This window comes from Ornithorhynchus anatinus, chromosome 9 (assembly GCF_004115215.2).
Source record: "Ornithorhynchus anatinus isolate Pmale09 chromosome 9, mOrnAna1.pri.v4, whole genome shotgun sequence".
NCBI classification, from domain to species: Eukaryota; Metazoa; Chordata; class Mammalia; order Monotremata; family Ornithorhynchidae; genus Ornithorhynchus; species Ornithorhynchus anatinus.
Genome location: NC_041736.1, coordinates 17,803,081 through 17,829,554, shown reverse-complemented (window position 1 = coordinate 17,829,554; position 26,474 = coordinate 17,803,081). Strand labels below are relative to the sequence as shown.

Sequence of the window (26,474 nt, the reverse complement as noted above, 5' to 3'; positions counted from 1 at the left end):
GTCACACTGTGCATGTATCCTTACCCTACTTTGCCTTTTACATCCCTTCAAATGCCAGTTTTGATGAGTTTAGTTACTTCTTCCCTTCCTCCTGAGGATGGATGGCTTTACCCACTTCACACATTTCTTTCCAGCACATGCATTTTATGAAGCTTCTGCCTTCCCCTCAGACAAAATGGGCCCGAGAGAAAAAGAAAAGCCTCCTGAAGTGGATCGTGGTTCCAGCTCGGGCTGCACATGTAACTTTTGAGTGTTTATTCAGCAGTGGAGCACTGTACTTAGTGTTTGGGAGAATATAATATAACAGAGTTGGTAGTCACATGCCCTGCTCACAGTGAGCTTACGGTGTCCACATCAAGGTAGAGCATTATGGCTTCTGGGTTCTGTGTGGCCACTCTAACAAGGGCAAAAGGAGTCAGTGTCCCAGCCCCCCGACCTCAGGTGCCGCCGCCGTCCTTGGCGCCACCGCCATCATCACACCACAGCCAAACCTGTGCTCTTTTCGCTAGTTCATACCACCTACTACTGCTGGGGTGACCACTTTTCCCCAGGGCCAGGGGAGGCACACCTGAGGGTGATGAGGACGAATCCAGACCCTCAGGCGGACTTCTCTGCTGCCATCTTCGGCAGCACCCTTCCTAACTCTCTCCCCTGCCCTCCTACACTAGCTCTTACTCTTGGTGAGTGCTGCTAAAGGATTAAGCTGCTAAGAAAGGGATGCACTGCATATGGGGAAGGCAAGAGAGAGCAAATTCTGGCCGAAAGGGCCCGCAAGTTTCCTAGGTTCTGGGACTCCCAGACTTTAGGAGAAGCAGTGTGGCTCAGTGGAAAGAGCACCGGCCTGGAAGTCAAAGGACCTGGTTGCTAATTCTGGCTCCATGACTAGCCTGCTGTGTGACCTTGGGCACAATTCAATTGCTTCAATTTCCTCATCTGTAAAATGGGGATTAAATAACTCTTTTTCTTCCCCATTAGACTGTGTGCCCCTTGTGGGACAGGGACTGTGCCCAATCTGTTTATACTGTAACTACCTCAGCACTTAGCCTGGGGCTTGGCACACAGTAAGTGCTTAATAAATACCACTATTGTGACCTCCAACTCAAGTGCATTGTCCTTTTCCAAGCGCTTAGTACAGGTCCTCTGTACACAGTAAATGCTCAGGAAATAGTACTGATTGGCTGGTTAAAAGACAGTGCCAGGTTAAAGTTGAGGGTCAGAATTGAAAGTTGTAAAAATGTAAGGAATTAAGACAAAAAATGAGGGCTGTGTTCTTTGTGCTATTGCGCTATCAGGTTGCCCCATGCAGACAGAAGTTCTCGGTCTCATTCACTTGCATTCTCCCAGAGTAAGTGCTCTTTTGTCATATCATCAAATTGACACTCTTTCCAACTTACACACTTGGGAAAATCATAAACTTCTTTCCCCTCTGGGTGCACCTAGGAAAAATAGCAAGATAAAAAAGCTAGCTAAGGTCATAAGAGGTCTATGGACTTTTTATTGACAAAGGTTTAAGAATAAAACAGAGGGCAAAGGAAAAATGCTTTAGGAACCCAACCAAAAATAATGGAAAGTTAAATTAAAGATGACTACAATATTCTTCATATTTTAATAGTAATCCAGTGCAATTGATAAAATTTTCAGAGGTGCTAACACCTTTCATTTTTTTAAAAAATATCTCAGTGATTTTAAAAAGCCAAAGCATTTTGAAGTATAGTAGGAACACTGCTAATTTAATACGCTGTAGAGGGCATTAAATAAAATTCTTGTTCCCTGTCACCTCAGGAGAAACATACTGCAGAACAGAAAGGGATAGGTGCTGGGTATATTCAAAAAAAGCATCACTGTCAGGCAGAAACATCAACATGCCTAGAGAGCAGATGATTTTAGGATGGGGTCAGCTGTCTTTGCATTACAATTGTTCTAAATTTCTCTTCTTCTTCTACAGCTGTTATGGGAATGGAACAAAAGAATCACAACCCTGGTGTTTGGCCACATAAAAATACTTATTCAAGGGCAAATGAGGTTGTGGCTTTGATTTCCGTTTTCCCTTTCCGGGCTCTTGGTGACTTACGGAAATGAATGCAAGCACAGAATGTACTCTTTATCAAGTCAGGAGTAATCCTGCTGGCACTTAAGACAAGTACTAAGATAGGAAAACTATATTTGAACTACAAAGAGATATTCCTTTTATAACTAAATTTCCATTTCTCGTATGCTTTTCCATCTCTAACACATTTGTTTTCACTTCCATTCATAAAATTTTCAGTGCTAAAGTACTTTGAAGAGTATATATTTTTGTTCATTAAATCCCAAAATAAAAAATTGTTCTAAATGGTATGCCACAGATAAAGGATTGTTTTGTCCTTCATTATTAACAATTCTTAGATTTGGCATCGGGCAGCAGCGGCACGGGACAGAGTCGAGGGCGGAGACTTACATTTACTGTGTGGAATGAGGCAATGGAAATACCCTTCCGTATTTTTACCAAGAAAACGCTATGAATACAGTACCAGAACAAATGCAGACGGACGTGGGGCATTCCAGGAGAGATGTGCCCATCGTGTCACTATGGGTCTGACACCGACTCAGCATAAAACAAGATTAGGCATAAATTCTTCCAACTTTCACAAACCTTTCGTAGATCATTGGAAGAATCTGGTTCTTTTTTTTTGATATCTACTGAAGACCTTTTTTAAACGGAAAGATGGAAGTTTTAGTGAATCATCAATCTGGTAGTTTTGAGCGATTACTCCGTGCAGAGCCCTGTATTAAGCATTTGCAGCTCACAACATAAAAGTGAAATTAAGCTTTTGGTTTTCCTCTTTTAAGAAATATTGAAAAAAGTATAATACCCCCATCTCTAATTGGAAACAAATCTTTTAACAATGCCTTTAAGAAAATATTTTCTTTTGCAGAATACAGTTTGTCTTTGTGTACAATACATTAAGAAATTGGATGGGGGAAACGCTAGTAAGCCCCTCTAAATGAGGCATAACCCTTTCTTGGCTTTTGTGACTAATAATTCAATGTTAGTAATTGTATGTCCCCTCTACAATGGTGCAAAGTTTTGAATTTCCTAATGTTCTGTGCACAGAATGGTGCGTATGGCATTCCAGTGGGAGCAGAAATAGAAAACTTCTATGCAGTGGTAATTAACAAAAGAAGTAAGTTAATCAGAAGCATCATGGCCTAATGAAAAGAACATGGGCCTAGGAGCCAGAGGACCTAGGTTCTAATTCTGGTTCTGCCACTTGTCTGCTGTGTGATCTTGGGCAAATCACTTAACTTCTCTGGGCCTCAGTTACCTTATCTGTAAAATGGGGATTAAGACTGTGAGCCCTATGTGGGACAGGGACAGTGTCCAATGTGATTACCCTATATCTACTCCAGAGCTTACTACAGTGTCTGGCACATAGTAAGTGCTCAACAAATACCATAAAAAACATGCACACACAAACGAAAAAAAGATTCTTAACCATACATTGCATATACAAATGTTCAGCTGGGGACAAGTTAATATCACTTTCCTTTTGAAGAAGCGCTGGAATTGGCTCAGAAAAAGAAGAGGGAGAAATTTAAGGTCAACTCCAGCTTGTAGATGAGACACAGCAGTGCAGTAGTCTGCTTTTTTGTAGCTCTTAACTCTAACCCTATCTATGGAAGGAAATGGTCTCTGTGGTAAAACAGCCTTTGAACATAAGAGTTAAGGGAGTCTGTCATTTTCTGCAGGACCTTGTTAAGATAAACAGGTGCTGAATGTTTCTGTAGAGATGTTTATAGAGTGTCTTTGAGACTGCTAGAATAAAATAGAATAAAAGGCAAAGAAATACTGCAAACCACCAGAATTTAAAAACACCGGGAAATTCTCGGTTACAAATTCTCTCTGAGCTTTCATCTACAGAAACAGATTCCTCCTCTTTACGACTACCAGACCAAACACCAAATCAGAAGTCACCCCATGAACAAAAACAAAATAAACAAAAAACCCACCCCTAAATGTCACCAACTGCTTAATTTTTATTCTTAATAGATAACAAAGGGGAAAAAGCCCAAATAAAGTTGAACCTAAGGTATATGGTGTTGCAGTGCCTCTTTAGCGATCACTTGGACTAGAGAAAACCCCAAGTCAAATTCTTGATCTTCTTCATACCACACATGTACTTAACTTTGAAGACAGCAGAGTGAAAAATGGAATAGAAAGGAGACTGAGAATCTAATCCCTCAAAGAAATGGTCTCAAAAAGAATCCAAGGAAAAATATCAAAAGTATATTATGGTGAAGTGCAAAAATTAAACAGAGGAGAACTCAACAGCCTGTCTCTTTCAATCTCACCTTTCTTTATATTATCTTACTATGTAGCACTTTATTAAACAGAGCCAGGAGAAACTCCATTAAAGCATGTGCATGCAACCCAGTGCCAAGACAAGAGCGAGACAAATTGGGTATGTTTTAGCGCAATGAAACGGTGATTTAAAGAACCAGATATCTTCATCTGTTTTTAAAGGAAGAGAATTTTATTTGAAAACATTTTCTTCTCATTTTCTAGATATGGGCCTTCAAAAAGAGACCTTTGTAACTTTTTTGAAACAAATTTTGAATCTTAAAAGGACAGGTGCCCAGGGAAGCCTTAGAGTCAAGAAAGCCTTGGGTTGACCACCTCCTCCTCCTGCTGCTGGTTGAGGATAAATGAAAGCCATGGAGTGGTAGAGTCCAACCAGTTGCCTAGTTTGAGGGTTGGGCCTAAGGCACTGTAGAATTGTAAGGTTGGACCTCCCAAGGGATGGACAGACCCCCCCCCTCCAACTTACTCCCTCCTCCAGTTGCAGAGTGAGTGCTTAGGGGGAATGGATTCAAGTGCATAGCCATCAATCTAAGTACAAGCAGTTTTGACTTCCCAGCAGGATCTCCACCTGGGTTTCTGAGGGCTTGCAGAGATGGCAATTTTGTGAGTCCTCCATTTCTGCCAACAGCTCCAAAGATCACCATCATCAATGGCATTTTTTGAGCATTACTGTGTGCACAGCACTGTACTATGCACCTGGGAGAGTACAATAACAGAACTGGCAGACATGTTCCCAGTCCACAACAACCCTTCAGTCTAGAGGGGAAGACAGACATTAATATATAATACATAATCTACAATATATATGACTGTGGATCAGGATTCCTTCTGAGCAAGGCAGAGTGGAGGTGGGGGTCTACTCCACTGCCAGCCCCACAGACCTCTGGGCGCATCTAAGCAGCTCAACGGTTCCAGGCCTAAGGCATTAGTACTGCCAGGCTGTGGCCAGGAACACGTCTGTTTATTGTTATAATGTACTCTCCCAAGTGCTTAGTACAGTGCTTTTGCATACATTAAGTGCTCAATTAATACAATCGAATGAATGACTGCTGTGCTCTGGGGGAGGGAGCAGAAGCAGTCCTGCTATAAGGGTCGCGATTCACCTTACCATAAAACATTCTCATCATGACATCACCCTGGGTCCCCCACCATGCTCCAGCCAGCTCTGCCTTAGACATCTATTTGGGCTTAAACTTAGAGTTTCTCGAAGACAAGTTCACCGCACAACACATGATGATGTCTTCAGAGAAGAAAATAACCTTGTGACTACTCTATCCTGGGAAATGAATACTGACCCTCTTTTGATTTCATCGGACTGCCTGCAGCCACAACTTCTGCCTTAACGTACTCAGCTATGCCAGCTTTAAGTTGGCTCAAGAGCATGGATCATTTTGTTCCATAATTTCTGAGGTGGAAAACTTAAGGTGTCAGATTGATCATGTCAGTCCCATCCAGATACATGATTCCTCATTCAAAAACTAATGGAATGGTTCATGCAGGTAGAGCAACTGTTAAATTAGGGAATATAAAATGTCCCCCCTTTATTCATAATGTTTTTATAATTCATTAAATGTATGTTGTATTCTAATGGTATATAAAAGAAGTGATTTTAGAAGGTAGAAGGTAGACCCTTCATTTTTATTCCATTTCATTACTCTTAGGAATTTTTGAGTGGATGAAAATAAAATAGGGGGGGAGCCTAATACATCTGGGTAAATATCTCGGAAGGCAGAGGTGGACTAGCAGAAAGAGCATGGGACCAGAAGCCAAAATATCTGGATTCTAGTCTCATCTCCTCCGATTAACTCCCCGAACCCAAGTTAACTCTAGTACTTATTTATACCCTTCTCACTACTTGTGTGTGTGTGTGTATATATATATATACACACAATCATGCAGTTTATTTATTCTGATTACCCACTTTGTAAATAATTTTTGTCTATGTCCCCTGTTAGAGTGAAACCTCTTTGTGATCAGGCAACCGGGAAGCAATGGCCTAGTGGAGAGAGTTCGGGCCTGGGAGTTGGGGGATCTGGGTTCTAATCCTGCCTCTGCCTTTTGGATGACCTTGGGCAAGTCACTTAACTTCTTTGTGTCTGTTTCCTCATTTGTAAAACAGGAATAAAATACCTGTTCTCTCCATTTCCTAGACTATGAATCCAATCTGGGATGGGGACTGGGTCCAATCTGACTGGACTGTATCTACCCCAATGCTTAGAACAGTCCTTGGTCCTAACAAAAGCCATGATCATTATTTTTACACTTCTGTTGCATCTTCCCAAGTGCTTAGTACAGGTCACCGCACCCAGAAGGCACTCAAATACTCTAACTACTTCAGAGAGACATAAGTGCTTGCCAATCTTGATCTTTACTGCTTAGGGTATGATCTTGAAATATTTTGGTCTCTTTTATACCCCAGCTATGAGTTCTTTTTCAGGCCTCTTGCCACTTGAGAACTCCATGGTGCCTGATTTGAAACACATCTATGGACAGTGCATTAAAAGACCCAGAGCATACTGCATTAGTACATCAATCAGTCAGCATGTTTTTTGAAAGTTTATCATGTATCAAGAATTATAATCTGCTCCTTGGTGCATTACAAAGGAAGAAGGCTCAACGCTTGTTCTGGAAGAATTTACAAATGATATTTTGGAGAACCACAGACTGGCAGCACTTCATATACACTGGGTGATCCAGGAAAGATAACGTAATGAAGGCCCTTTTTTTTGGCTCATCATTTAGCTTCGAACACTGCAGAAGTAGGTGAGTCTCCCAGAAGCCAAAACTGAACTGCTGGGCAGAAGTGCCCATACCCTTGAAGGTGAAGATGGCCTTAGAGTGTGCTGAACCATTCTACCAAGTGGGTTAGGCCACAGGCAGGCTCATGGGATGCCAGAAGTCTAATGGGCTTGCCCCAGTGCCAGCATGAATTCTTCACGGTAGTCCCGGGAACTTCAGATTTCAGGGGGAAGTCTGTATTGCAGAGGAGCGATATAGAAAATTCCAGCCAGCGGGCATGCCCATATGGTCTTCTGCATTTCTGCTTTCAGAAAACTCAGGCTAAGGGCTAGAGTGAGGCCTACCCCAGCCTCTTAGTATAGAAAACTTGATGCTGCCTGGGACTTCTCCTCAAAATAATATCAGAACAGCCTGAATATTGCTCTCCGTGAACACAGATCTTCTCACATGTTAAAAAATACTTGGAATTAAACATTTTTTTTTTAATGGAGTCAGGTGACAATCCGGAAGGATGCTTACATTGTGGAAAAACTTAGCATCAATCAATGGCATTTATCGAGCATTTACTATATGGCACAGCACAATACTAAGCCCAAAAGAGAGTCAGAAGAATTAGCAGACATATTCCTTGTCCATTAGAACCTTACAGTCTAGAGAGGGAGACAAATGTTAATAGGTCCATCACATTCAAGGGGAAATAAAGAAGAATCTTCTAACAACTGCTGATGGAAAATAGAGCATATAAAATCTGTTGTTGAGTTCACGAGCTGGAAAGGAGGAAAAAACAAACAACAAAAAAACCCTCTCTTTTAATGTGGCTAAAATGAGAATGAAATTAAAATCATCCTCCATCACCCAAACCTCCCTGGCAGGAGGTCACCCAGAGCAAGCACCAAGTGTTCTCAATATCTATAAACCACATGGAAAAAGATCACCTCTATTTTTAGTTCAGTCTGAGTTCAGTATCAATTTCAGGTTTGTTTTTCTTCCCTCCTCTTTTACCTTGTGTTTCCTGCTACTTAAAGTCATTGGCAATTCCTGCTCTTGTGACCCAGATTTTTTTTATTACAACACTCTCCCTTTTCGGCCACAAGCATTTATGATGTTTGTCCGGTGAGGCACACGTGATGAAACTTTAACTTCTCGCTCCCTGACATCATCCCTTACAGGCCATCAGCATGAAGCAGAAATCCATACTCTGGAAAAAATCCTGAAAATCCCTCCTGTTTTTCCACTATATGAGAGCTCAACTTCTCTGTGTCCTTTCTGGGAAAGGTCATTTGTGTCTTTCCTAGATAATAGCCAAGTCCAGAAGCCTGATAAGCATGAAAACTAGAGGAGTTCAAGGTAGAATAAGCACTTTCAGGTTCCTACCTCTACCACAACAAAATTTTGTACAGACACGTCTGACAAAGCATTTCATCAAATATTTTGATGAAAAGGAATTAAATGGAGATATTTAATTTTCCACAAGTCATGAAGTTTTGAACTGTCTGTACTTGTAACAGTGCTGTTCATGGAAACACTGAAAGAGGAAAGAACAGCAATGCCTAACTGGGTCTGCCTTTCGGTGTTTCAACCTCTTTTTGCCAACTGCTCACATTTCACCTCTAGCAGATATCCCAGCTCCTCTGGAATTTAACAAATGGATACCAGAATGGCATGTACTCTTACAAACACATTATTCTTTGCTGCTATAAACATTTCTTGCAAAATAAAAGGAACGCTGCAAATAAATGCGGCAAAAAGAGTAAGCAAACTAGAAGTATCACTGTAGCCTGCAAGCATCTGACGCACAATGACACAACATCAAGAACTGCTATAGAACAGCGACTGTCAAAACCAACAGCTAGCATTTCTGGGGCATGTCCTTCAGGTCAAAAATTGGAGGAATGTGTTACTGCTACAAGAGACTTCAATTCAAAGGGCTTAAATAAATCCAGAAATATATTTTTTAGGACACTGCCTAGCCAAGGTAAGATTTTAAATCAAATGTTCAAAAGCTGAGAGCTATTGTCATCACCACATTTTTTGCTAAAGGACACTTAAGGAGGCAAAACACTAGTTTCCAGTAAATGTAATCCTCAAAAGTTTAGTGAGAGAGATGGGCCTACACAAGTTTCTAAATAAATAGCTATGCTTGACAGATAATTACTAGATACACCCTCCATGGATTTTGAAACTGGTGACTGCACATTAAATAATAATTATGGTATTGGTTAAATGTTCACTATATGTCAAGCACTGTTCTAAGCGCTGGATTGGATACAAGCAAATCAGGTTGGACACTGTCTCTGTCCCACATAGGGCTCACAGTCTTAATCCCCATTCTATAGATGAAGTAACCGAGGCACAAAAAAGCAAAGTGACGTGCCCAAGGCACAGGTGGCAGATCCGGGATTAAAAAACCCATGACCTTCTGACCACAACAGGTCTCTGTGGCACAGTTGGTTAGCTGGTTCAGCTGTAAACTGAAAGGTTGGTGGTTCAAGCCCACCCAGGGATGGTGGAGTTACTCTTTTCCCCCTAGATTGTGAGCCCGTTGTGGGCAGGGATTGTCTCTCTTTATTGCTGTGCTGTACTTTCCAATCGCTTAGTACAGTGCTCTGCACATAGTAACTGCTCAATAAATACGAATGAATGACTCCCCCGACCATGCTCCTTCTCTTTTAGGCACAAACGTTCCTGAATATGCAGCACAATTAGAACCAATAATCCCGGAAAGCCACCACTGGGAAAATGACAGACTGAACATTCCAGGATAGAACAGGAATAGTGTTGGAACTAATTATCTTGTATCTACCCCAGAGTTAGTACAGTTCATAGCACATAATAGGAGTCAAATACCTTAACAAATGTGTATTCAGAGTAGAAATAATTTCCGCAGGTTACAGATTTAGTTCTTAATCCAGGCAAAACCAGATCAACCTGCTGTGGATGTGGCCCAAGAAATGTTCTATATTTTCTTCAAAGAACATCAATTTAGGGAAGGTATTCATCAAGAGAATAGTGTGAAAAAGTGCCGTGTATTAAAACGGCTGATGCAACAGCTATATCTTTTCCAAAATCCCTTTCTTGATGCCTTCTACCCCATGTATTTAAATCCTAATTACTGTGCCACTCCTCTTGATTCAAATATACCGGTTGGTTAAGAATAACTTATTGAAAAGTTCTCCTGTATATCATCAGTAGCAATCAACTGGGTTGGTTAACAAAATTACAACTGAATTTGTTTTCAAATGCTGGTTAACAAGCCCTTGAAGTTGATTCAATCTACTAAACTAGGTCCATATTTGTACAGTTGTGTTTTTAAAGAGAGTCAAACTACTACTTTGCAATTTCTCTATTATCTCTGTCCTTACCAATGCGAACATCCCCCCACACACTAGCAGCCATGCTCAGAGGTCCAATGAACATGTATATATGTGTTTTGGACTTGAGCGATGTTTACTGACCGCATGAAAAGTTTGTTTACAAGGGCTTTTCCACTTGATTTGTTGTTTGCTTGTGTTTGTTTTTTGTTTTGTTTTTTACATTGGTACTTGCTAAGCACTTTGTGCCAGGTATTGTATTAAGTGTTGAGGTAGATACAAAATAATCAGGTTGGACACAATCCCTGTCCCACATGAGGCTCACGGTCTAAGTCACAGGGATAACAGGTATTTAATCCCCATTTTACAAAAGAGGTAAGTGAGGCACAGATAACTGAGCTGACTTGCCCAAGGTGACACAGCAGACAAGAGAAGGAGCCAGGATTAGAGTCCAGGTCCTGACTGCCAGGCCTATGCTCTTTCCACTATGCCATGCTGCTTCCACACACTTGCCAGAGTTCTGTTATTATAATGCCATGCAGTGAAATTGCAGGAGTTAGTGCTCAGAACATATTATGCTCCTTTAAATCTCTATAGGGCTCACAAAGGCCACATCTGGGTGCACTTCCTTTTCTTACATGGTTTCCTGGAAGAAGAGAGTTCTAGTTCTGAGGACTGATAGTCTCGATTCCTGGATTTTAATCTCTTTTTCTAAATTGATGAGGTTTCTTAAGTCATTAAATTTCTCTCAGTTCAATTTCCCAATCTATAAAATGGGAACCGTAGTGCCTGTCTATAAAGTACTTAGATGAAAGGCATTAGGTTAGAACAGAGTTGGAGATTTTATTACTTGGCAAGTATTCAAACAAAATTTTTTGATCAAGAAGGAAAGAAAGAGCAAAAGCCTATAATTTTGCTCGGTACTACCCTTCTGTTTTGGCGCATACTAGTTTTAAGAGCTCCCCTTTCTTAAATGCCTTCCAAAGACTAAAGATACCCTCAGGGAAAGTTATCTAGGGGCCCTTCTGACCTAGCTTCAAACACTGGAAACGCAGCTGGTAATCAAACAGAACTGCTGGGGGGAAGGTCCATAAAGTGCTGCCATTTGTTTTCTTCTCTAATCAATTGTTACACTTCACTAGCAGCAGTTAATGAAAAAATGAAATCAGTTGGGAAGATTAAAAGAGTACTGCAAAGTTCATTTTGTACAGCTCTCTGGAAGGACCATAATTAGCAAAAAAGAGCACAGAAGTCCCAACACTCAATAAGTGACACATCAAGACCACTGGAAACTTCTGAGCAGATCACCGGGTAGTCAAGGACTGACAAGTGGGTTGCCTAACCAGATTTGGCTTCACGGTCAAACTTCATCTCGAGGACAACAAAATCTTAAAGCTCAGCTCGTCGAGCAACTAAGACAGATGAGAAGTCACAAACACATCTTATGAGTCTAGTCCTGTCATGTATCGACTGTGTACAGTTTGCCTATTGCTCAAGGTTTTACTTCACTGTCAACCCTGACCATCTGTAAAGGGGTTAATCCTGTAGCCTGATGGAACTTGCCAGCAGGAATCAAGCCCCTCGGAACTGGGCTGACGGGGGCAAGTACAACCCCGAAACTAAGAATCTGAGTTTAAAAACCAAGTAGCAGTTTTTTGGGATTTGTTGCGGGGGAGAGAGTGGGGTGTAGCGGTGGACTCTGACTCGGAGATTGCTGTAACAATTAGCAATCAGAGAAAGAAAATGGGAAGAGACTAAAAGCTTCGAGAAGCATGCACTGCTCTCTACTGACCCCTCCTGGAAGATAAAAAACCCTACCCCACCCCAAGGGGCAGAATAATTTAAAACTCACCTTCCTACCCCAGAAGAGGCCACAAAACACAGAGTAAAGAGGGAAATGAGGTTTAATCAGGAGGGAAGGCCAAGCCCTTCAGCTCAATTCACCCCAAGCAGAACTCAACCTCAAAGCATAACACTCCGACACTATTCGGAAACTCTCATAAATGATATTGGCTGAGTCTTGAGGACCAGATGCACAGTTGGCAAAGCCTATGTAAAAGCTCCCTCTCCGACATTTCTGACAGCAAGGAAAAAAGCTGTTTCGTGCCTTACCTCCTTCTCTATTTTGAGCAGCTTCTTTACAGCCACCTCCTTGTCCTGTGATATCCATCGGGCTCGATAAACACTCCCAAAACTTCCTCCACCACAGTTTTCAAAAAACTGCAAGTCGTCGAATTTAATTTGCACAAAGGAAGCTCCGAGAGACGACATCTCATAATGACAAAATATTATACCGCCACAAAGTCTGCAAAGAAAGAAGACAAGCCCGATTAACAAAGACGACACTTTAGAATAACCCCCGGGACCAAATGTACGGCGGCACGGGGGACCCTTTGTACTCCCCCAGAAAATACAGAGCAGACTGACGAGGCAGCAAAGCAAGACACTCACACTAGCAGCCTCTGCAAAATTTATAAACTTTCCCGGACTTTTCGCAGAGCAGTTGCAGAGAAATGGCTCGGGTTTCGCTCTCACCAGATTAGTGGCGACGCTTACTACGAGCCCGAAGGAGCTCTGCAAAAAGGCTAGTGTGTCACCAGGTCTCTCATATCACGAAGCTATGTCAAACGGGAAGTGTGCTTTCAACTGCAGCCTTGCATAGCCACTCTGGAATCTGAAGCATGCAATCGTTCCATGTTGCGATCACTTCACACGAAATATCCACAGCCGAAGCGAACAAACATCCTCCCCGAATTTCGGCCAAACTTCTGCAGACTCCAACACACACTGAGGACCGAGAAAGGCAGCGACAGGAGTCCAGTTACCAATGTGCTGTAAAAACTGGTCAGGTGTCTTCCAGACGTTATTCCCTGACTAGCATACTGTAGCAAAGCTTAATTAAAGACTAGGAACAGTTTCTCCAGATGACTGTGCATTAAATCATCTTATGAACACGGATAAGAATGGAGTTCGCCATTGTAAAAGATGATCATACGGCCTTCCTTCCCCCAGGAACAAAATGTTCTTCCCATACATTATAAAGTAACTCCTTCAACTCAAGTTGTTTTTACTGTCACCCAGGTAAGACGATACTCACACAACAGTACTAATGGACAGATTCGCAGTTATACCGTGGTGCCAGACAATAAAGGCTTTGATCCAAAGCTTGAGGGACCCTATAGAAAATGATAGACATCTACTGGAATGCCTTCTGAGAATAATTTGGAGAGCGCTGAGCAATACATGTGTTAGTTGGACTACTTTACAGCTGATTCGAAATCCCATTTTAGGCACCGGAGCTCACTGAGGAAATGCCGATACCCAAAGGGAAGTCATCGTGCTCTGTGACCGAAATAAGCAGTCAGCCCAGCTTGTATTTGGTTCTTAACTCTGAAAACCAGACAATGAAAAATGAAATGATAAAAGCCTGGCAAGCTGTGGGCTTAATGAGCTCTGCTCTGCTAGGGACATTTCTTCACAGTAATTGATTTCACTAATCTTTATTACAAGCTAAATCCAGCTACATGATTTGTAGGGAAAGAGAAAAGTTTGGATGCGGTTCAGCTGGGTTGGAAAGACATCCACAGTGATTCTTGGCAAAGTGAGTTTTGCATAAGTTTCCCAGTAAAATGCAAAAACGATGCAGTCGAAAGTTGTCTCATCCCATCGAGATCAATTTCCCCAGAGAGAAATAGGATAACTAGAGACCTAGGAAACTTGACTCACAGCAGGAGAAATTTCAGTTACACATAAGGAAAAACACTTTCTGATTAGAAGGCTCATAAGACACTCCAGTTGGTTCGGAGTAAAGCCAAAGTATCTAGACAGATCTTTAAAAAAAGAGGTGTTTGCCATTTGAACATCCTGGGGAATAATAGCAATAATGATAACTTTTTGATACTTGTGAAGCACTGTCTATGCGCCAAGCACTTTAAATGCCAGGGAAGATACAATATAAGCAGTTCAGATGCAGTTTCTGTCCCAAATGGAGTTCTTGGGCTAAGGGAGAGGGGCAACAGATATGAATCCTCATTTTACAAGTGAGAAAACTAACAGAGAAGGTCACACAGCAGACAAGTAGTAGAGCTTGGATTAGAATCCAGGTCCTCTGACTCCCAGGCCCATGCTCTTTTCACTTTTCTCTAGAGTGAGGCACAGTTCTGCCCAGCAGTGGCATGAGGTGGGTAATCTCTCTAAATCCCTTCCACACTAACGAGTTTATAAAGACGAGCTCAATAACTAAAAATCCCACCTATTATGACATTTATGCAAACTGGTTTAAAAAAAAAAATACAGCAAGTCCCAACAAATGTGTTTCCTGGCATGGATTCCCTCAAGGAGGTATCTTGGTATCAGAGCCAGGAAATCAACATTCTTTTCTCCTTGCTTGGCACACATTGCTACTCATGAGTAGGTAGGTAGCTATCACCACTACTAAATTCACCACTCCTACGGTCAGGCCTTCTTTTGGATGATTAACTGATTAACTTGTATCAATCTCTGCTTAGAACAGGGCTTTGACACATAGTAAGCACTTAAATATGATAATTGTTATTGTTATGACAGAAGCTATCTAAGCTGGACTGAAAAGTTCTAATGATCCCAAGTTCTTTTAGCCAATTAAAAGTAATCTAAAAGTTTAAACTTTATGCAACCACTGTAAGGAATTTATTAAATAGCTGTAGTTAATTAACCGAATGAATAAGACAAGATTTAAAGGGTGCCAATTCTGGTTGCTCAACGCCCAGTTTTCATTCTTTTATCACAGCATTGTGTTATGACACTGCTCCTAGAGAGCAGCAAAGAATTTGAATGCAGGGCTAAAATACAGCTGTCAGGTAAGAACACTTTTTCCCCAGTAAATACTAAAAATTGAAAGCCAATCAATGAAATTTTCAGAAGAGCTAAGACTTTTGTGCAAGATGCCACCTTCTGGATTCTTTCCAGCCTTAATTTCCTGGGTTTGGATGATGTGACAATGTAAAACACATTTTCAAATGTTCTAAAACAGTTCAAAAGCAAAACAGAACATGAGTTGCAAGGATTTTAAAAGGCTTGGTCCAGGACCTCTGGGGGGAGGAAAAGAAAGGAGAAAGAGGGATAGAGTTTGCCATATCCATAGTGGACTGAGCTCTTATTTCTCCAACCAGAAAGGCCGTGGTGTGCCTTCACCCAGCAGAGTTTTTGGTGCTTGCATGCCACTCTTCTCAGATACACAATGTCACATGGGGCTGCCCTTCTAGTAACAAGCAGCTGTCACACATGGATGTCTTGATATTAACTTAATACAAAAATATGCCTTCCCTATGGCAGAGAAGCAGGCACTTGTGGAATCACAGCATAGGATAGGGCAACTAGCTAAAGTTACCCTACCAGCGGTACGGGCGATTAGGCCAATATACTAAGGCCCACAGAGGCTGCAATGTCTCCGATGTTATTTTGAGCTAGGCCAACACCCAATTCCATAATATTGACTGAGCACCAACTGTATGCAGATCCTTTTTCTAGCAGAGCGAGTACAAAAAGTAAAAGGCACAGTATGTATGGAAAAATGAAATCAGTCAAATAAATGGAGCCCAGTTTTTGGAATAGCCAAGATACAAAGAGAAAGGAAGGAAGGGGGGTCTAACAGCCCTGGTTGATCCTGGGTGATGAAACCAGGGCAATCTAAAGAAAGCCCAGATCTTCCCAAGTCATGACCCCCCCCATCCCCTCACCCACCAAACCAGTATAAATGCCAGAGTAAGGCAAACTGGATTGGCTTCCAAAGTGGGTGAAACAAATACCATTCGCTAAGGCATTCACTCCATGGCATCCTGCCCTATGACATTTACAGCACCAAGTCTGCTCCTAGCCTTTTGGGATTTCATCTTGTCCTTTGGGAATTGGGTAAATATGAATGGAACCAAGCTGTTCACTTGATTGTTTTATTGATATTATAAAAAAGGATGCCAGCTGCATTCCAGACACATTACCAGTTTTAGACTTCTTTAACTATGAGTGCGGGTGATGCCATACCGCCGCAGAAAAAATGTCCGGGCAAATTTGGCACATGGCTGAAAATCTTGGGCATGAAAGAGCCTAGCTGAGGGTGGTAAATTATTGAGCCCGAGAGACAATATGGTTTCTCATACTATAACAAAATGGGCCACATAGATCATAGCTGGATAACAAAAAAGCAGCAACTTTTCGGTTAAACTGCAAACTTCTTGAGGACAGATCAATGTCTATTAGCTCCAGTGATTCTCCCAAATGCTTACTAAGGTGCTCTATAAACTCTAGGCAATTAATAAATATTCATTCTTGCTCCCATATCTCCCAAAGTTGAGTGTTAAGGGACCTTTTTTTTTTAACATAACTTCCTTCATTACCAAAATTTAGATTAAAGTCAGATAGGGAGGTTGAGTGAGAGGCAGCAGGAAGGAGAGGAAGATGCATGGCTTTTCCAGGTTAGGAAAGAGCACAGGCTTGCTAACAGGAAGATGCATAAATAAACCTATTCAACTGTTGCTGCTGTTGATGAAGACATCGGAAAGATTAAGCTCTTTATTTAATGGCTGAATCCAATAACTTGAGTGAGCAACATGAACCTATTAAGTTCCAGTTGATGTCATAATTACTTCATAAAGACCTATTTTCAAATCAATTTAATCTTTCCTCTTGGTTACTTTTGTACTGGACAGTGGTTCAGAGTAAAATCTTGGCTGCCTGGATTCAAATTTTCATTCTTTAGCGCTAACGTGCTAGCCTATTCTTGGCTACCATTGCCAAGAATCTTGAATCTACTCTTGAATCTACTTAGTGTGTTCCATTTGGCCTTCTAGACCATTGCCTTCTTCAATTTTTTTTTCGGGGAGGGGAGCGGGGGGGGGGGTAGGTTGTGACATTCTGAGGTTCTTCCTTAGAAGGTACAATCCAGAGGCTCAAACACATTAACAGATGATGTTAAATTAAAGATCTCTATAGACTAGAGCTTTATGCTCACTGACTGGGAGGTGGACAGGGTGGAAGGTTTACTTAAACACTGAATTGGGAACTACTGGATTAGAAGGAAAAATTATGAAAACCAAAGTGGTTTCTGCTGTTTAGGGTTTTTTTTAAACCTCCATCCAAGAACTCTTTCTGTATTAGTTCGCATAAATCAAAACCAAAGTCAGACAGCTTAAGGACTGAAGCCAATTCTTCCCATTTCTCATCTCATAGTTATTTCAGCAGTGAAACTCAGAAAAGTTTGTCTTTCTTTCCCACCCTTGCCTGGCATTCCATTTTTTTAAGAAACTGGTTTGCTTCCTAAATAGCATTTCCTGTTATTACACATCCATCATATTCAAAAACTGTCTAGTGAGTACAATATGAATTATGATTGGTAAAACAGACAGATTCCCCCTAATGCCTGCTTAAGAAAAGCTACTAAAGGAACAAAACAAGTATTTATTTCCCAATAATTGTGAACATCTTCCCTGCAAAAATTACCAATATTTTCTTTACAAATCCTTACTTCCAAACAGTGCATTATTCCATTATCTTTGAGAACCCTTTTTATTTACTTTATTATTTCACTGAAGTACTGGTATTAAATTTAGTGAGTAAATCCCTTTAGCCTTGGTATAACCAATGATCACTGGTTCCACATTTTTTTTATTTTAGAACCAAAAGTTCTTCATAATTATTCAGTAAATCAGGACACTAAATGTGTCTAAATGAAATTTTACCACATTTTCCCATGTGCTGCTTTTTGTTTTGGTCATTTTCACCTGGCCTTAATTGTTTCTTAATATTTTTTTCCAGTTTACTTGAAAAGAGTAAAGTAAAAGTCAACAACAGCCCATTAGGATACAACCAAAGTAGAAAACACAATACCTGTTTTCAAGGACCTTAACAACCTAATGGGAAAGACAAAGGGTCACAGATACCAAACACAGCATGGTAATAAAAGGGAACCCTCTAAACTGTAAACTAGTTGTGAGCAAGGAATGTGTCTATCAACTCTGTCATACCGTACTTTCCCAAGAACTTAGTACAGTGCTCTGCACATGGTAAGTGCTCAAGAAATAATTAATTGTTCCAACTGAAAAAAAAGGAAAAATGAGAAAATGAGTAAGTGGAACTAATAAGTTGATATACAAGTTTCTTTTGCAAAAAAGGTGACTGTTGAAGCCATGTGATTGGATGAGTACCTTGAGAGAATGAAGTTTTGTGAGAAGAGCAAAGAATTCAGAAAGGTTTTGTAGGGCACCCTCAGTTAAAGGGAGAGAGATGGAATAATCACCTGGAACTGAGGAGTGTTCCAAAAGACAAGAACTTCAAAGTAGATTTACTAAATTTATGGATTTTTAAATATCAGAATTGCTTCCACCTTCTCAGTGAGCAACAACCTTGCCTGGTTTTCTTTTTTTATTTTAAATAGTATTTGCACTTACTACGTGCCAGGAATTGTACTAAGTTCTGGGGTAGATACAAGCTAATCAGGTTTGACACAGTCTTAATCCTCATTTTCCAGTTGAGGTAACTGTGGCATGGAAAGGTTAAGTGATTTGCCCAAGGCTAGTGGACCCTGATTCACAAGTCCTTGCTCTCTCCACTAAATCATGCTGCTTTTCTTGATAAGTATCTTTAAAGTTCTGCTCATTTTGTTTTTTTCTGTTATCGCTTTTTACCTGCTTCAACTGATATTGTATTTTCAGTTCCTTCTCAGTAATCATTTTTCAATTCTCAAATCTTTAGGCACCTACCATGAACCACTGCCGACAGTTTGCTCTTTACTACCTTGTCATTATAATTTGTTGTTCTACGAAAAAGCGTCTCAAAACATTATCGCAAATTTTATATTCCAAATATTTTATATTCGTATCACCACTTAGTACTCTAATGTTCTTTGTAAGGTGTAAGACACCTCTATCATTGATGAACAAATCTATGACTTGCTCTTCAAGAGGATCATGTGGAAGTGAGCTTGCATGTATTTTCCAATCGGTTCCTTTCAGTCAAATAATTTGGGGATATCCTCTCTCCTGAGACTAGTTTCTTTACTTTTTAAATCATTAAACGGCATTCTATGGCTGCAATACATAAACCAATAGTTTTGTTCACCCAGAGGGCAAAACTGAGTCATCTGAAACATCCTTACATTGGGAGGGGGAATAGCTCATCAAAACCTTTCTTCTCTTAGGAGTGCAAAAAAAAAAAAAGCAGGAAGCAGAGAACACTGTTGTAGCACCAGGTAAGCACACAGGTGTCCAACCTCGGCAGGAATAACTTCGGGCCTCTTGCAAGTCCTCCAGTGAATTCAGAAAGACACCTGAGAACATAAGAAGCCACTGGGCCTTCTCTAGCTTCCACATTATGCCCCTTCATTAAGCCAGCTTTTCAAGAATTTCTAGGGGAGCACTGAAGTTTTTCCTTAATTTTGGATCTTATCCCAGTCCTTGCCTCTTTACTGTAGAACTCTCTCTTATTGACCTGGTGAAACTTTTTTTTTTTTGAAGTTCTCCATCAGGACCCTTGCCTCATGTCCCTCAATCCTCAGAATTGATAAGGCTATGGGCCCAGGGTCAGAGGTGTGGACCCAGAATGAGGAGGGCTTCGGCAGAGAGAGTGGGTGCCATTTTCTTGGTTATTCATTCACCCCAATCATTTACCCATTCGATTGTATTTATTGAGCACTTACTGTGTGCAGAGCACTATACTAAGCACTTGGAAAGTACAATTCGGCAACAAATAGAGACAATCCCTACCCAACAACGGGCTCACAGTCTAGAAGGGGGAGACAGACACAAAACAAAACAAGTAGACAGGCATAGGGTTTTATTGCACCCTAAGGGAACACACATAGGCAACTTCCTTGCCTTGCTCATTTTCTCTTATATCCTGAACTCTGTTGGTTTTAAGAAGATTCCCACCAGGTTTTAGTTATGGCTTATATGGTATAACCTCCTCTACATAACCTTTTCATTCTTTTGGCTCATTTCCCATACTCCTTATATAAATATTTAAGTGTATTAATACTATTTCTCACAGACATTGTCCCATTTTAAAGAAAAATTCCAACTTCTCCTTAAATTGGCAAGCCGGAAACAGATGTCAGAATATTAAGGCCCATCTCCTGTCTTAACTCTCCCTCCCTTCTATCTATGATACTTTAGTGCCTACACTCACAGAGGTTTATTTCACTCAGAGCCAAATCGACTGGGGAGACCAAGGGATCCATGAGGATCCTTTCATAACCATAAGTGTTATGTCAGTAATCCATATACAAGAGGACATTTTGGCACTCTGTAAAAAAGGACAACATTTTGGCACTCCCCATCTTCAGTTCCATCTTTCCTACTCCTCCTTCAGAGCACCATCATATTTTCATCAATATCCGGATTGCTCTCCATCTCCGTTCTGTTTTTCGGTATTTCTTTCCTGTTGTGAGCCTCACTTACTCACTGCTGTGATCCTGGCTTGGCTGGAGCCAGTAGACAGGTAGTAGTTCGGCCCTGTATGATAATGTTTTTAGGACTGGATGTTGCTGTGAGATTAGGAAGGTCTGGGACAAACAGTCCTGAGTGTCTTACAAGTTGCAATTCTAAAAGGCAACAGGATATACATAATTCTCCTGGTCTGGAGAGTTACCCCTCTTGGAGAGCATCTGGTCTCCTGGGGTACAGCTCTGCAAAAGCCTTTCTGGGAAAACCATTCAGGCCAGGCTACAGTCAGCAGAAGCTGAACTGGGTTAAGCTGGAGGAAGCTCAGTAACAGTCTTCATCGAGCCCTTATTGTTTGCAGAGCACTGCACTACACTTGGAGAACATACAGAAGGGCTTTAAGATCTTTGAGAAGCAACTGGGGCCTAGTAGAAAGAGTGTGGGCTGCAGAGTCGGAGGACCTGAGTTCTAATCCCAGCTCCACCACTTGTTTGGGCAAGTCACTTTACTTCTCTGCGACTCAGTTACCTCATCTCTGAAATGGGGATGCATTCATATCTGAGTGCTTAGTGTGTGCAAAGACTGTACTAAGCACTTGGGAGAGTACAGCATAACAATAAATATACACATTCCCTGCCCACAACAAGTTTATCCGATTATCTTGTATCTATACCAGTGCTCAGTACAGTGCCTGGCATATGGTAAGCACTTAAAAAAATACCACACAAAAAAAGACAGATCAGTAAAATGTCTACCAGGAAAGACAAGCAGACGAATTGACAATCATATTTAAAGAAGCAGACTCATTGATAAATATATCAGTTAAAGAAGTATGAGCTCTCAGTAAGAATTCTGACTGCTCCCCTCTCATTTCCTATAGTTTCCCTCCTACAGATGTTTCAGGCCAGGCAGCCCAGTCCAGGAGAGAGAGAACTGCAGCAAAAGTGTTATCTGCATGTGCAACTTTTTGCAAATGTGACTGGTCCAGTAGTCGACTACAAGCAGCGTGGTGTAGTGGCCAGAGCACGGGCCTGGGAGTCATGAGGTCATGGGTTCTAATCCCAGCTTTGCGTCTTGTCTACTCTGTGACCTTGAGCAGGTCACTTCACTTCTCTGGGCTTCAGTTCCCTGGCCTGTAAAATGGGGATTGAGACCATGAGCTCCATGTGGAACAGGAACTGTGTCCAACTTGATTTGCTTGTCTCCACACCAGTGCCTGGCATACTGTAAGCACTTAATAAATACCACACTTATTATATATACACACACACACATATATGTTCAGCACTTTCACCCAGAAGTAAATCTGGGCCCATTTCTAGTTTAGCATTCCAGTTGTGCACCATGGTTCAGGGTCCTGGATTTCTACCCAGACAGAGAAGAGAGGAGGGGACAGTGGGGAAGAGTGCAGTGCAAGCCTCAAGACACCACCCCAAATTGCTCAAGGAGCTAGTAATGGTTCAAGAGGATGATTTTACCCATCCAATCACGTGCATTCAAAAACAGAGAAGCAATGTAAATTCTATTTCCTGTCACTAAAAAAAAAAAAAAATTAGGAGCCAAGAATTTTCTCCCTAAATTCTGACAGTGGGGCCAAAAGTATCATCCTCCTCTTCACATCTGGCTTTACCATGGCATTATGCAATTACCCTCTAGAATCACGTTCCCATTTTGCTTCTGACTCAGCCCTGCAGCAACTTCACTCTGTTTCTCTCCCTCTTCACATAAACTAATTCTAATTTCTCCACTTGTTTTCCCTGATGATTAGATTATTCACCCCACACCTAAGTTTATAAATCTGCAGCCCTGTTAAAGTCAGTTTCAGTTATCTTTCCAGGGAGGCATATTGCCAACTTATTGCCAATAGAGTTGCACTTAGACTGCACAGTACAGTTTGCCAAGTTTCCTTATTTGGCAAGAAGGTTCCTTAGTTCCCAAGATCTTTGACCATCCATTTTTAGACCCAAATCTTTGAGTTTAATATTTAGATACTGTTCTCGGTCTTCAGGAAGCCCTAATGACTGAAAACAGTGGCAAGAAAGTACGGAGCACTATTTGCCTTACAAAGAGATGACTTTCCTGTTGAATTGTTATACAGTCTGAAACAAAGAAAATGTTTCTTAAAAGAGGTCTCTAATACAAACCATCTTTTGTCAATCCAAAACAAAGACTATTCAAAATCACCACTTCAATGAAGATTTAGTCAAAACTGTAGAAGGCTTTAGACAAGAAAAGAAGAGCTGAGGAGTGAAAATGCTTCCAAAACTAAACTCATATTAGAGCTTCACCACCTCCTAAATCTCTCAACTGTTGCACAATTTAAAAACAAAAGGCTCTACAAAATGGCCAATACTGTGATAATGCCACCATCTCTTTCTCTTTGAAATTAGGCATGGAACTTCATTAATGGAAAGAAAAAAGTGAACGCAAATTATTTGATTTACATCTGCTTCTATCTTGTTTCCCTGGCTGGCTCTACTAAGTCTTGGGTTTTTGTTATAATCTCAGATGGTAGAATAAAGGCAATTTTAAGAACAAGCACCCTAAAACTATGACAACACAGAAACACAAAATTTTATAACCATTTCTCGAGACTAAAAGTTGGTATTTTGGCCACTTTATTAAAACATTTGGGAGCTGATCATTATATTTCCAGAAACAACGAGCTGAACCTATTTTATGAGCGTTTATTACTGAAAGCACTAACACACATAAGTTACTTTAACCCTTCCCGAAGAGGCCATGCACTTTTCAATCAGTTAATTTCCAAGCCAAACAAAGGGCGACTTATTAAACTAACTGCCCTGTCACATCTGTTCTGTCAACGGAAAGTTATCATCCAGTTGGCTTCCAAATGCCGCAAACAATGTCTTATCTGTAAAACGGGGACATCAGATTCCTACACAAATCCTGTGCTGTGCCAGCTGGGGGGGCTGAGGAAGGTAGGCCCTGGAAAACTGGAAAAAGTCTCTGCTAACTCTCTCATGAAATCAATCCATCGTATTTACTGAGCGCTTATTGTGTGTCAAGCACTGTACTATGCGCTTGGGAGAGAAAAATAACCAACTGCAGGAAGGACTTGAAGCAAGGCGAGAAAAACTCCATTGAAAGTTTTTCCACCGAAAAACTTTAGTGGGTAAGGATGAGCAGGGGAGGAGGGAGAGGGCAACTTGTTTTGATGTCTGTCTCTGCCGGTTCTAGACTGTGAGCCTGTTGTTTGGTAGGGAACTGTCTCTATTTGTTGCTGAACTGTACTTTCCAAGCACTTAGTACAGTGCTCTGCACACAGTAAGCACTCAATTAACAGGACTGACTAAATGAATGAGTAGTTTGCCTTTAGGTTTTCAATCTTTCAGCAAAACACAACTACTGTTTCTGTAGTTGAAGTCACCACTCTGTCCATCTTCTGAAGATGGTGACCTCCGCAACCTCCCCCCACACGACCACCCACTCGCTCCTCCTCTACGGCTTTCCCGGTCCTGGAAACTGCTCCTTGGGAATCTAGGCCAAAGGCAAAAGGACCCTCCCCCCCACCCTTTTGCCTTTTATTTTTATTTTTTGATTTGATTTTGGCTCCGTGGGAAGGGCTCAATGCCCAAAACATCTCCCCACAAGGGAAAGGTTAAGTTGCAGATCAGGGCCAACAAGCTGTCTCCAAGGGCTTTCCAGGCTGGGGGGGGGGGGGGGAGGGGGGTCGAAAGGGAGGGCAGGAGAGAGGAGGGCGGCAGGAGGGAGGGGGCAGATAATAATGATGGTATTTGTTAAGCGCTTACTATGTGCAAAGCACTGTTCTAAGCGCTGGTGGGGGGATACAAGGTGATCAGGTTGTCTCACGTGGAGCTCACAGACTTCATTCCCATTTTAAACTGAGGTACAGAGAAGTGAAATGACTTGCCCAAAGTCACACAGCTGACAAGCAGCAGGGTCGGGATTCGAACCCATGAGCTCTGACTGCCAAGCCCGGGCTCCTTCCACTGAGCCACACTGCTTCCCCAAGATAGATGGGGTGGGAGGGAGAGGGGACAAAAGGGAGGGGACAGGAGCAGGGACAGGAGGGAGAGAGGGAGCAGAAGGGGGGCAAAAAAAATAATGATGGTATTTAAGCACTTACTATGTGCAAAGCACTGTTCTAAGCGGTGGGGCATTTGTTAAGCGCTTACTATGTGCCCAGCCCTGTTCTAAGCGCTGGGGGAGATAGAAGGCAATGAGATTGTCACACGTGGGGCTGACCGTCTTCATCCCCATTTTACAGATGAGGGAACTGAGGCCCAGAGAAGTACAGTGAGTTGCCCAAAGTCACACAGCTGACGAGTGGCGGGGCCGGGATTAGAACCCGTGACCTCTGACTCCAAAGTCCGGGCTCTTGCACTGAGCCACGGGGAGGAGAGGGAGCAAAAAGGGGGGAGAGGGGGCAGAAGGGAGGGGACAGAGGGGAGTAGGAGGAGGGTAGAAGAGGTGTGGAGGGGGATGGGGGCAAAAGGAAGGGGATGGGAGGCGGGTAGAAGAGAAGGTGTGGGGGAGGGGGGCAAAAGGGAGGGGGCAGAAGAGGTGTGGGGGGAGAAGGGTAAAAGGGAGGGGTGGGAGGTGGGCAGGAGGGAGAGAGGGGGCAGAAGAGAAGGTGTGGAGGGGGAGGGGGCAAAAGGGAGGGGATGGGAGGGGGTAGAAAAGAAGGGGTGGGTGGAGAAGGGGCAAAAGGGAAGGGGTGGGGACAGGAGGGAGGGGGTAGAAGGGGGCAGAAGAGAAGGGGTGGGGGGAGAGGAAGCAAAAGGGAAGGAGTGGGAGGGGCAGAAGGGAGAGGGGCAGAAGGGGGGAAGGAGGGAGGGAGGGGGCAGAAGAGAAGGGGTGGGGGAGGGGGGCAAAAGGGAGAGGGTGGGAAGGGGCAGAAGGGAGAGAGGGGGCGGGCTCGGGGGCAGAAGGGAGGAGACAGACGGGGTCGGGGGGAGGGTGCGGGGGCCCAGGCAAATGGGGGCAATAAGAAAGTTGTAGGTCGGGCCCGGGGCAGCCCGCCGCCTCCACTCCACTCCACTCCACTCCACTCCTTTAGGGCCGCGGCCTGCCCGCTCCGGGGCCCGCTCCAACCGCTCCGCCCGCCCGGACGCCCTTACCTGTGTCCTCCCGGGGCCGGAGCGCGGGAAAGCGTTGGGGCGGGGGCGGAGGCGGAGGCGGCGGCGGGGTCGGGGTGGGTCCCTGGGCTCCCCCGCGCTTCCGTCTCATGTCATGAAGTTAAACCTTCCGCCCGCTCCAGGACCGGACACCGGACACCAGCCACCAGGCACCAGCCACCACGGCGGCGGCGTCAGCGGCCCGGGCCCCACACACCCCCTGGCGGCGGGGGGCGGCAGTGGCAGGGGGAGGGAGGCGGCGGGGGGGGGCCTGGAGGGACAAACCACCTCACCCCAGGCCGGGGGGGGGGGGGGGCGCGGGCAAACCGCCTCAGCCCCGGGGGAATAAACCGCTCCACGGGGGGAAACAAACCACTCCTCGGGGGAGGGGTTACAAACCACCCCAGTCCCGTGAGGGTAAACCACTCCACGGGGGGGAACCACCCCAATCCCGTGGGGGAAACCACTCCACGCGGGGGGGCACAAGCCGCCCCCAGTTCCGTGGGGACATATCACTCTACGGATGGAGGACGACGACAAACCACTCCACGGGGGGGAACAAACCATTCGA

General features: G+C 42.9%; 1 protein-coding gene across 5 annotated transcripts in view; it reads right to left on the bottom strand.

Moving 5' to 3' along the window:
* Positions 1–26,122, bottom strand: part of MAP3K20 (mitogen-activated protein kinase kinase kinase 20) — a 124,164-nt gene extending 98,042 nt beyond the window's left edge. For 3 of the 5 annotated variants that reach the window (XM_001514714.4, XM_007671245.3, XM_007671246.3), the window contains exons 1-2: positions 12,844–12,936; positions 12,505–12,697 (exon numbers count right to left, since the gene is read on the bottom strand). In XM_001514714.4, coding sequence (XP_001514764.1) covers positions 12,505–12,663 — 159 coding nt within the window. In that variant the 5' untranslated portion in view covers positions 12,664–12,697; positions 12,844–12,936. Of the gene's footprint in view, positions 1–12,504; positions 12,698–12,843; positions 13,095–25,906 lie in introns of those variants that run through there. The other 2 variants (XM_029072123.2, XM_029072124.2) reach the window with 2 other exon arrangements.
* Positions 26,123–26,474: the final 352 nt, after the last annotated feature.